This window comes from Molossus molossus, unplaced genomic scaffold, assembly GCF_014108415.1.
Source record: "Molossus molossus isolate mMolMol1 unplaced genomic scaffold, mMolMol1.p scaffold_m16_p_10, whole genome shotgun sequence".
NCBI lineage: Eukaryota > Metazoa > Chordata > Mammalia > Chiroptera > Molossidae > Molossus > Molossus molossus.
Window position 1 is genome coordinate 7,495,794 of NW_023425345.1, and position 11,904 is coordinate 7,507,697.

The 11,904-nt window shown below is 53.4% G+C and overlaps 1 protein-coding gene across 1 annotated transcript; it reads right to left on the reverse strand.

Moving 5' to 3' along the window:
• Positions 1 to 4,530: 4,530 nt before the first annotated feature.
• Positions 4,531 to 11,555, reverse strand: HMOX1 (heme oxygenase 1). Its single transcript, XM_036252940.1, has 5 exons — positions 11,243 to 11,555; positions 9,819 to 9,939; positions 7,506 to 7,997; positions 6,159 to 6,258; positions 4,531 to 5,168 (listed from the first exon to the last, which is right to left on the reverse strand). The coding sequence occupies exons 1-5, from the start codon at positions 11,263 to 11,265 to the stop codon at positions 5,038 to 5,040; spliced, it is 867 nt and encodes a 288-aa protein (XP_036108833.1). The 5' UTR covers positions 11,266 to 11,555; the 3' UTR covers positions 4,531 to 5,037.
• Between the last annotated feature and the right edge of the window lie 349 nt (positions 11,556 to 11,904).

Here is an 11,904-nt window from a genome sequence, read left to right on the forward strand (position 1 = left end):
TTCATGGACGCGTAGATTGAACCCATTCTAATGAAGAACTACCTAACTTTTCCATAGTGTGAAGAGAATACAAATTATTCATTTTCCTTTTAGAACAGTTCAAGATGGTTTTCTCTCTCCCTTTCCTCCCTTCCTGTCTTTGTCGCGGCAAACAATGAATACCCGTGCCCCTTTCACGGAACACTGAAAACCGGCTGCTGGGCTGCCTGCTGTTCGCATACACATCTCATACACGGGCTCCTGGGCCTGGTTGCACTTTGGACTCCCCCGGAGAGTTTGCCATAAACAGGATTCCAGATTCCAGACTCCAGCCCCAGGTTTGGGGCCCAGGATTTCCGGGGAGGGGCTTCTGATGCCATCACCCACAGACTGGTGTTTGGACACGGCTGGGCCCTCCCACCAGCTGTGGGAGGTAGGTATATTGTTCTCATTTTGCCAGTAAACAAAAGGAAACTTGAAGTGACTTGTCCAAAGTTCCAGACAGTGACAAAGCCAAGACTAGGGACAAAGGACCTCCTGACTCCCAGTCCTCGCGTACTAGCTGTCTAAGGAAACACCTTGTCCCCTGCGCTCCCAAATATACCTTCAGCAAATGGTTTTCCCTTTCCCAGATTGGAAGGCTGCATTTATTTTTTTATTTTTTTAAACTTATCTTTATTGTTGAATGTATTACAGATGTTCCTCATTTTTCCCCCATTGACCCCCTCCTCCCCACTCCCACCCCCCTCCCGCCTTTTCCCACACTGTTGTCTGTGTCCATTGGTTATGCATATAAGTTCTTTGGTTTATTTCTTCCCACCCTCCAACCCCCTTCCCTTTGAGGTTTGTCAGTCTAGCAACCAATTTGTACTTCTTTTTTTTTTTTTTTTATCCTCACCCGAGACATTTTTCCATTTTTTGTACAGATAAAGCAGGAGGGAGAGAGAGGAAGAGAGAGAGAGAGAAACATCAATGTGAAGGGACACATCGAGTGGCTGCCACCTGCACGACCAACCAGGGCCGGGACAAACTGCAACCGAGGTACGTGCCCTTAGCGGGAACCGAACCCGGGTCTCTCTGTACCGCAGGCCGACGCTCCAACCGCTGAGCCAAACCGGCCAGGGCCCAATTTGTACTTCTTAATCCCTTCACCTTTTTCACCCATTCCTCCAACCCCTCTCCCATCTGGCAACCAACAGAATGTTCTCTGTATCTATGAGAATGTTTCTGTTCTGCCTGTTCATTTTGTTTGTAGATTCAATTGTTGATAGCTATGTATTCATTGCCATTTTGTTTGTTCATATTTTTTATCTTTTTCTTCAAGAAGACCCTTCAACATTTCATATAATAATGGTTTGGTGGTAATGAACTCCTTTAGCTTTTCCTTGTCTGGGAAACTCTTTATATTGTTGTGGCTCAAGAGAACCGAGAGGCCACCAGAGCCAAATTAAAGCCAAACAGAGAGCAAAGCCGGCTGGTGACGGACCCCAAGTTCTCAGAGACCAGCTCTGGGGCCTCCAAATGTCATGGTGTGACAGAGTCGAAGAGAAACCACTAGAGAATTGAAGTCCAAGTAAGAGCCGTGTATTAGCCGGCCAGCGCCTGATTCCGAACACCCTGTGACAGAGTCTTCAGAATCAGCCCGACATGCTTTATCACACGCCTTTATACCTGACAGCAAATAGGGCCTTCTTGATGTAATGCCCAGGGCCACAGCAATGCTGTATAGAATTAGTTTGCCTTACGGATAACAGGAACACCCAGGTACACCAGGTATTTCAGGTATTTCAAGGAACATTGGGTCACACTTAGACCTGAGCTGCACAAACACAATGCAAGCCCAATTCCTTGAGATTGTGGGGGAGGTCGAGTCTCTGACTCAAGACCTCCAGGCTCTGTGGACTCTGTCAGACACGTAGCTGACTCCCCACAATTTCTTGGTTCAGAGAGTATTCCAATTTACTGAGGTTATTTTGACTAAACAGGTTCAGCTAGAGGGCACACAGTGACTTTCCCAACCATCAATTATGGAGCAGCACAATAACTTACCAATCATCGATTATGGGGTTATCAACATGCCAGCACAATATGGCCATCAATTCTAAATGACAGCTTTGCAGGATAGAGTAATCTTGGTTGTAGGTTCTTGCTTTTCATCACTCTGAATATTTCTTGCCACTCCCTTCGGGCCTGCAAAGTTTCTTTTGAGAAATCAGCTGATAGTCTTAGGGGAACTCCCTTGTAGGTAGGTAACTGCTTTTCTCTTGCTGCTTTTAAGATTCTCTCTTTGTCTTGAACCTTTTGCATTTTGATGATAATGTGTCTTGCTGTGGGCCTTTTGGGGTTCAACTCGTTTGGGACTCTGTGCTTCCCGGACTTGTATGTCTGTTTCCTTCAACAAGTTAGGGAAGTTTTCTGCCATTATTGTTTCAAATAGATTTTCGATTTCTTGTTCTCTCTCTTCTCCTTCTGGTACCCCCAAGATGTGAATGTTGGCACACTTAAAGTTGTCCCAGAGGCTCCTTACACTATCATCATTTTTTTGGATTCTTTTTTCTTTTTGCTGTTCTGATTGGGTGTTTTTTGCTTCCTTATATTCCAAATCAATGGTTTGCTTCTTGGCTTTACCTACTCTACTATTGAATCTGTGTAAATTATTCTTTATTTCAGTTAGTGCCTCCTTCATTTCTGACTGGCCCTTTTTTATGCTCTTGAGGCCCTCACTAAGTTCACTGAGGTTCTAAGTTCATTGAGCATCCTTATAAGCAGTGTTTTGAACTCAGCATCTGTTAGGTTGCTTATCTCCATTTCGCTTAGTTCTTTTCCTGGGGTTTTGTTCTGTTCTTTCATTTGGGACCTGTTTCTCTGTCTCCTTATTTTGGCTGCCTCCCTGTGTTTGTTTCAGTATATTACTTAACAAGAGGTATGGGGCTATCTGAGACCAGATGCTGCTCATTAGAAAGAATTTAGGAAAACCTGAAGCAGGACCCAAGACAGGCCAATCCTATGGTAAAGCAAGTGGCAACAGCTTGGGTGGGCCTGAAAGTTGGGTGGGGCGGGGCCTCAGGGAACCACCAGGCGGGGCTACCAGTGTGAGCCTGGTTGCTGGAGTCCCAGACATGGCGGCTGTCTGCCGCCCCGGGGAAGGACTCACCAAAGGAACAATGGCCTCTGACAGCACGTCTGTCCTGGAGAAAGCCCCCTCTCCAGCCCTCGCTCCAATGCTAAACAGCTCAGTTCTTCCCTGTGTGTCTCTGACGCCCCTAGAGCTGCCTCCCCTCCAAGCTTAGAGGGAGAGAGTCCGATAAGTCTGTGCGCGGGCCCTTTAAGGAGCTGCCTGGGGCTCCAGCCGCCTCAGCCTCCCTGAGCCTCAGTTCCCGCTGGTTTTCCAGCCAGAAGTGATGGGGAGTCTCTTCCTGGCACTGGAACCCTGAGCGGGGCACCTGGTGTGGGACGGGGACCCCTCAGTCCTCAGGGAGGACCTTCCTAGCCGAAGTGTCCTGATTTTTATCTGCCACACGTGGGTGTGGGACCAGCCCGTCCCCTCCGCCCTCCTCCCAGTCTCCATGTGGCTGCTGCTTTAATTCCGCAGTTGTAGGACTTCCGTTCAGCTTGATGTCAGGCGGTTCTGAATGGTTGTTCTGTAGTTTAGTTGTAACTTTGATGTGGTTGTGGGGGACGCGAGACCGCGTTTACTTACCCGCCACGTTGGCCGGAAGTCTCTGGAAGGCTGCATTTTAAATATTCCAGTGGCTTTTGTGATTTAAGAAGACTCGGGTTATGGATGGAGCTGGACAGACCTGCTTTAAACTCTTCCTAACCCTCAGCATGCTAGCACTTCTCACAGATTTGCTGTGAGAACTAATGAGAACACAGGTGAGGGACTTGCAGTACAAGGATCACTGAGCAAGAACACAAAACCCTGATCGCCCTCGTTTCATAACAGGAGCTGATGTCCAACGTTGGCATTTTACATGCATCTCATTTGCTTCTCAAGACAAGTAGGTGAGGCAGGTCTCACTGTATTCATGTGACAGGTAACAGGTAACAGAACTGAGCCCTCAGAGAGGTGAATAACTAACCTTAAAGGCAGACCTACAAAGCAGAGTAGCAGGGAGTTCAACTCAGGGATTGCACCCCAATCCCTAAGATTCACAGTACAGGACTCAGATTTTATCTCAGAACCTGCTCATTTCAGCCTAACAGGGCAGTCCGAGCCACAGTAAAGGCGAGTGTTATATCAAGCAGGGTTCACCACAAAGATTTGCCCACCAACTGCTTAAAGCTCACCCCCCCACAACACTATTCTCAGAATAGAAAACATCCAAATGGGCCCCTGCCACCCACACCTTCATCCCTTCTCCCCACCATTCAAGTAACAAGTGAGGAAAATATCAGTTCCCCAAGGGTCACCGAGCACAAGAATAGCACTTCAAGTTACTATCAGTCAAAGCAATTTATTATTTCACATCAAAGTTAGAGACCAAGGCCACAGTGCTGTTAAACACCTCCCAGTCCCCACCCCCCCCCCCCCAAAAAACCCACCCCAACCCTGCTATATAAAAACAGAACAGAACACAACAAAATATTTCAGTCAGGCTGAGCCGGGAACAAAAAATAGCTCCAACAAAAACAAGACAAACACAACACAAAACATCTTGCACATTTATATGAAAATCGTCATGGCCCACAGGGAAAGCGGTCACCGCATGTCAACAAGGAGACCGAGAACCCAGGGCGCTTGGAGGTTCAGGACGGTTGCTACTTCTGGCCACATCTTCTGGGCTCTGCTGCAGGAACAGGGGAGGGGTGTTCTGAGGGCCCGGCAGGACCCCTCGTCCCACTCTGGAAGTTCAGGTCATTGGCTGGATGTGCTTTTAGTTGGGAGGGTGCCGCAGACTCCTTCCGTGCCAGAGACAGAGGGACGTGGGGGGACGGGGAGGAGCTAACAGCTCCCCACGCCCCAGGGAAGGAAGTCAGCCACGAGATTTTCCCTCTCTGGAAAGAGGGCTCTCCGCTGGACAGAGTCCACGGCCCCAGGCACCAACACACATGCATTCACATGGCATAAAGCCCCATGGCGACCGTTGCCACCAAGAAGCTGAGTGTGAGCACCCATCGGATGAGCGGTGCCTGGGAGAAGACACTGGGCTGGGGCTTCCCTCTGGGAGTCTCCACCGGAGTCAAGTCTGAAAGAGAAAGGGGGTCAATGTCAACAACAGGTGGACAGAGGGGGGGGTGTCTGCTTCACAGAAAAACCCCACAGAGGGAAGTCAGCAGTCTGGTACAATCCCCCTGGATGCCAGGATTCTGCTAGAACACAAACACGTGGCCCTCTAGCCACTGCTTGAATACCTCCAAAGACAGGGAGCTTACTACTTCTCTAAGCTGTCTATTCTTCCCCTGTCAGCCAGCCCACCTTGTGAGACCACGCCCTCCAGGGGTAGTCCAAGGACTGCGCTTTGAGGACTGGTGCATTAGGGCACCGTCTCGGCATCCCACCAGGACTGGCCACCTTCCACCGCTCCCAGGCACAGTCCTAACCGGGTCCATGTGGTCCTGGCACATGGGGCCCACAGGGCAGGTGGGTTAGAGTGGCATCGGGCAGGCAGTGAGCCTCACCTCCCCACTCCCAGGTGACAGGCTTGGTGAGGGTCCCTTCTGTGGAGCACTTTCTGGAAGTTTCCCAGGTATTCTCTCAGCACAGACACAGCCTCGACACCTCTCTGAGGCACACGAGGGAGGGACTGACACAAACCCAGAGGTTACGTGTCTTCCTGGCGTCCCGTCGTGGGGTAACAGCTAGAAATGGTCCCAGACTCCCTGCCCACATCAGGGGTCTCTGCTCAGGAATCATTAAAAGGCCCCAAAGGAACCCAAATTAAGGGAGTAAGACTTGGCCCCTGACTTCCAAGGGTCCTCTGTATACAAGTCTCCACTTCTGAGCCAACGAACTAGAATCACTGGCCTTGGTTTCAGAGATGGGGAGACTGAGGTAGGGAGAGGTTACAGGGCCTGCCCAGAGTCACACACTGAATGAAGGCTGACCTATGCCCTTTTGCCTGCACCCCACTTCTCATTTAAAACATTCAGGACACAGAAGATCAAGAGATCCTGGAGCCGGGCAGGTGAGCCACGTGCCCCTCCAGCCCAGCAGGGCGCCGTTCGGAGGCCCTCACCTTGAGTCCTGCTGCCAGCCCGCCGGCGAAGGCCCGCTGTCTGTGACGGGCTCTGGTCCTCCGCTTTCTGGGACAGCAGCTCCTGCAGCTCCTCAAACAGCTGAAGGACGGAAACATATGCCTGTCTCAGGGAGGGACGCACTAGCCCAGCTGACAGTGTGATCTGCAGTCTTGTCATGCAATAGTTAGGACATAACAAAACCCCTGAGAAAAATATTGACCGTCCATGTACCTTTCACCCGGCCTGACAAGAGAAGATGTTACAAGTGCACTTGACTCTTCTGCCTGCTCCCCAATAACACCCATCCTGGATGGAGGGCTTACTGTCACCATTCATGCCCTTCATGCCCCTGTGCAGAGCACCATCTCATGCGTGGCACTGAGTCTACGGAGCCGTGGGCAGCCTGCTTTCCGCAGCCTCTGGAGCGCCCCCTTGCAGAGCAGGGTGCACAGTACCCACGAGGAAGCAGTAGCTCCTCAAGGTTAAGGCTCAGACCCAGAATAACCCAGGCAACAGCCAGCCCTCCAATGGGGCTCTGGCTCCAAAGCCTGTCCTTCGACCTCTCTGAGAGACACCGACTTTCTTGGAGGATCCATGGACCAGGTTTGGCTTGTTGATGTTTAGGGAACAAGGGAGGAGCTCAGTAACTAGTGCTGGGAGCCAGGAGCCAGGAGGCCATGAGCTAGGAGCCCCTGTCCCCTTAGTGCCTCCAGCTGGGGGGACAGGGACAGACCTACAACATCCCAGTTAGAAGGAACCTCACCCACCCCCTTGCTCGGAACACCTACGCCCCAGCTCTGCCAAGAACTCCTCCTTCAGGCTCCCCAAAGCCCACCCTGCCCCGGACTCCAGGCACCTGGGGAAAGACATGCATCCTGCCTTCCTGCCAGGGCTGAGGGGCCCGAGGTCAGAGGCCACATCTGAGGCACTAGAACCCCCGCAGTGCCAACCTGGCTGCAGGCAAGTGCACGACAACTTGGGTGCTGTCACAGAGCGTTGTCACAGAGCACTACCCTGTCATGCTCATGCCCCGTGAGAACAGCAGCTAATGGCAGAGGGCTGACCCTGCGCTAGGCGCTGCGGTGGGGACTTTATTGGTATAAACTCAACCCTCACAACTCTACAAGGTAGGTACAATTATATACTCTTTTGACAGACGGGGAAACTGAGGTACAGAGAGATGAAGGGATTTGTCTAAGATCACACAGCCATTAAGTGGCAGAACTGGAACCCTGGCACCCTTGTCCTGTGACCCTCCACCCCCCTGGCCGCCCCCACCCCGACACAGGAGAAATGTCCCTTGGAGGAGCAGCGGGGAGGCCTCCCCTGGGCTGCCAGGCCCTCACCTGAATGTTGAGCAGGAACGCGGTCTTGGCCTCTTCGATGACCTTCTGCCTGACCTCGGGGGTCATCTCCAGAGAGTTCATGCGGGAGCGGTACAGCTGCTTGAACTTGGTGGCATTGGCGATGCTGGGGAAGGTGAAGAAGGCCAGGCCCTCGCCGGAGCTGGGCAGGTCCAAGGCCTTCTGAGCAATCTTCTTGAGGACCTGGCCCCCGGACAGGTCGCCCAGGTAGCGGGTGTAGGCGTGGGCCACCAGCAGCTCGGGCTCCCTGCGCCCCACCTCGTGGAGTCGCTGCACGTAGAGCCGGGTGGCCTGCGTGTAGGGGACGGTCTCCCGCCAGCGGGGCCCGAACCAGAAGGCCAGGTCCTGCTCTAAGGCGGGCATGCGGTGCAGCTCTTCCGGGAAGTAGAGAGGGGTGTAGACTGGGTTCTCCTTGTTTCGCTCAATCTCCTCCTCCAGGGCCTTGTAGACGTGGAACAGGGAGGCCATGACCAGCTGAAACCAGAGTGAGCAGGTGAGGCTGCGGCCGAGGAGGTGACTGACCCCCATCCAGCCTTCCAGCGGCCCTCATGCCCTCCCGATGCTGGGCCCCTACCTCCGGCCAGCCCCTCCCACCAGAGGGAGGGTCACACAAGAAAAACTTGATCACACACTTTCTGAGCCTAAAGGCCTTTTACCCCACGGGGTAAACACACGGCCTAACTTAATCCTCGTAAAAACCCAGCCGAGTTGCTATGCCCATTGCACAGAAAAACAGTCTAAGGCTCAGAGAGGGTATGAGATGTTAAGGTTGCACAGCTAGTAAGAAATGAAACTGGAGTCAAGCCCAGGCAGTGCTAGGAAGCCAGCCTGGCTCTGGAGCTAGGGAATGCCTGAACGCAAGTGCTCACAGGAGACACAGGTGTCTCTGGCCTCTGGGGGACTCGCTGCAGGGCCCCACTCTCTCTCCTAGGGGCCCACTCTGAACCCCACCACTTCAGGATGCTGGGCTGGGCTGAAACGCCCAGTGTACCTAGGCTGGGGCCATTCCTGTCACACGTTAATACTCTAGCTGTGTGACCACGGGGGAGTCACGCTCCCTCTCTGGGCAATCTGAGGTCTGAGTGGCTGGTCCCCACCCCTGCAAAGGGAATAACCCTACACAGGATGGTGTGACGCTCAATCAGGATGACGCAGGTGCAGCCTGGCACAGCACTCAAACCCGAGGCCAGGGTGATGAATGCCGCCTCCTTCAGAGCAGTCTGAGCACTAGGTCCTCTCGTGGACCTCTGTGCCCACTGTGAACTCAGTGGCTTAGAGGTAAGATCCACAGCTCTGGTGGCTGCAGATGGGCTATTCCAGCGGCCACCTCCCTGCTCCCACTGCCCCAGCCACATAACAGCAACTGGGTATAAGTTGTCATTTTGAGGGGGAAGGAGAACGTGAGGAAGAGGGAGCAAGGGCTAGAGCCAGCACCCACAGAATGAAGCCAAGGGCCCCAACCCCCCTAGAACTGCTTTGAACACCTCTCAGGTTGGAAGTGGGGGAAGGCCCAGAATGCAAAAGGGGGAGGTGTCAGGAGTGGTGGGATAAAGCGCCGCCACCCTCTCTGTTCAACCCGAACAAGGCTTTCCCAGCGCTGATGTTTTAACACTAGGCACTTGTCCGGTTCTTTGTCAAGTGCTTCCCTTCGATTTGCATGAATTTCACAACCATGCTGGGAAACAGCAAAGTCAGCGTCTAGCTTAAAGCAAATGCTTAAGAAGATCCTGTGTTCAAATCCCACTTCTCTGAGGGAAAAGCTACCTTAGGGAGGAGGTAAGATGACGTGTCCACAGCCCTACTGTTAGGAAGTGGTTGAGCCAGGGCTCGAACCCACATGTCCCTCGCGTACAGAGACAGATTAGAATTAAGCACAAGCTCTGAAATGAGACCAGCCTTGGTTGTGTTTTGGCCTTTCCCATTTACTTACTGGCTGTGTGACCTTGTTAGTTACTTAACCTCTCTGAGCCTTCCCTTCCTCATCTTCCTTTTCAGTGTTGAGGCACAAATTAGATATCAAGTGTGTGTATAACTCCCAGCTTGAAAGAGGTGCTCAGTTGACGGTATTACTGTCCCAGTCCCTCTACAATACTATATAGCAAGCTATGAATTTGCTGTGTGACCTTGGGTAAGTCACCTCCCCTCTCTGAGCCTCAATGTCATCATCTGTACAATGATTCTCTCAGCCATTCCCCTCTGGTCCCTCAGCATCCCTGGTCCCAGTCCCCACTGAGCCTTGGGCATACCCACACCTGTCATAACCTCCACCAGGGCTGGTCCCACCAGGCCACATACCTTAAAGCCTTCTCGAGTCACCTGGCCCTTCTGAAAGTTCCTCATGAACTCGGCATTCTCCGCCTGGGTGTGCACCTCCTTGGTTGCATCCTTCAGGGCCTCTGACAAATCCTGGGGCATGCTGCAGGGGGAGGACAGGGAGGGTGAATAAGGGGTGGCTATGAGCAGGGTTGTTCCAAAAGCTGAGACTGTGGCAGGCCTTCAAGAGAGTTGGCTTTCTTAGGCTTCTCCACAGAAACAAGTCCAGCCTCCCATCTAATACACAGGCCACGTTCCCAACCTGAACCTCCTGCCTGAAGATGCAGGCCCCTCGCCCTGGCCGGGTAGCTCAGTGGGTTAGTGTCGCCCAGACATGCCCATACAATTCTCAACCAATGAATGTGTAAATAAACGGAACAAGTCGATGCTTCTCTCTCTCTCCCTTCCTCTCTCTGTAAACTCAATAAATTTAAAAATTGTAAAAAATAATTTTTTTTAAAGATGCAAGCCCATCAACATTCTTCAGTCAGTAAAAAACATTGTATTACGGTCCCCAAAACCAAGAGGGGAAATCCTGGTACCAGTTATTCTAATGAAGGGGAAGAGGAGGCAGCACAGCCCAGAGAGCAGCAGCTCAGGGCAGGGTGAGCATTTATACTCCATGCCTAATTGCATGGATGGGCTTTTAGACCTAAGATTTAATTCATTTATTCTGTTGAGGTTTCAGGTACAAACCTCATGAGCCCCTGTGATATACTCACTATAAAAGCATTTGTGTTTAAATGCCTGAGTAAAGCTGTGCTTGACGCAAAGAAAAAGTTTCTTTCTGGTGGCATCTCTGCCGCACAGTATTTCAGTCCGTATCCACCTCCTACAGAACTGTCATTTCTCCCTTCTCTCCCAGGGCGCCCCTTCCAACACCATCCCCTGTTCTCTGCATGCAGATCAAATTCTTGGGAGGAGGGAAGGAGCCAGATTTGGACATGGACAGATAACCAAGGTTCCAATCCCAGCTCTGACACCTGCTAGCTGAGTGACCCTGGGCTTGCTGCTCCCCTCGTCGGTAAAATCGGGACACAGCAGCCACTACGATGTCGTTCTTGACAGCTGGTGAGAGATGGACTCGGCCAAGAGTGGGCTCTGGAAAGAACCACACACCCAGCCTCCACCAGCCGGGGGGATCCTGGATTAAGCAGAGGGCACTGCAAGCACACTCAGAAGTCCAATACCCCAAACAAGGTAGGGTACCATAGCAACGCTCCCATAGGTCCCCCACCTCCGTGCCAGGCAGCCAGGCAAGTAAGTCACCTTTCATCCCTCCAGCCAACCCAGCCCCTCCTCACTCCCAAGCCCAAGTGACCGGCGGCTCAGCGACCTGGCTTCCGGGCTGGCCGCCGGTCGGAAGGCAGGTCCCCGCGTCGCCCGCCCCGCCGCCCGGTGCTTGCCTGTCGGGCTGCGGACGCTCCATCTGGCCGGCGCTGGGCTGCTCGGACGGTGCCGGCTGCTGGGTGCGGGCTCCGGGCTGGCTCGGACGGTGCCGGCTGCTGGGTGCGGGCTCCGGGCGGGCTCGGACGGTGCAGGCTGCTCGGTGCGGGCTCCGGGCTGGCTCGGACGGTGCCGGTTGCTCGGTGTGGGCTCCGGGCGGGCTCCGGGCTGGCTCGGACGGTGCCGGCTGCTCGGTGTGGGCTCCGGGCTGGCTCGGACGGTGCCGGCTGCTCGGTGCGGGCTCCGGGCTGGCTCGGACGTCTGGAGACCGGCGGAAGGAGGCGGACGAGTGACTGCCGAGCGGGTCGCGGCTGTGCATTTATCCGCGAGGTGGGTCACGTGGCTGCCGCCCAACAGCTGATCCCAACTTTCCGGCGCGACATTGCAACACCCAGGCCAGCCCGCCCCGCCCCGCCCACGCCCCTGGCCTGCGGGGTGGAGGGGAAGCGGTCACATGAGCCTTGGAAAACAAAGCCTGTTGAAACACAACGTTAAAAAAAACTTTCTGGAAATCTGAGCAGCTGTCTGTGATTTTGCCCCTTCCAAACACCCCCCCCCCGCCCACGCCAGTGATGGGACTTGAGGCACCCCAGGAGTGTGGGGGTTCCAGAGAACTGGGAGG

Bases quoted from the DNA above. Each gene is read 5' to 3' on its own strand.
- HMOX1 (XM_036252940.1), bottom strand. From the start codon at position 11,265: ATGGAGCGTCCGCAGCCCGACAG. The intron at 7,998-9,818 runs GTATGTGGCCTG...CTCTGGTTTCAG, and splicing joins TGACTCGAGAAGGCTTTAAG to CTGGTCATGGCCTCCCTGTT. The intron at 6,259-7,505 runs GTGAGGGCCTGG...TCCGTCCTTCAG, and splicing joins CGTTCCTGCTCAACATTCAG to CTGTTTGAGGAGCTGCAGGA.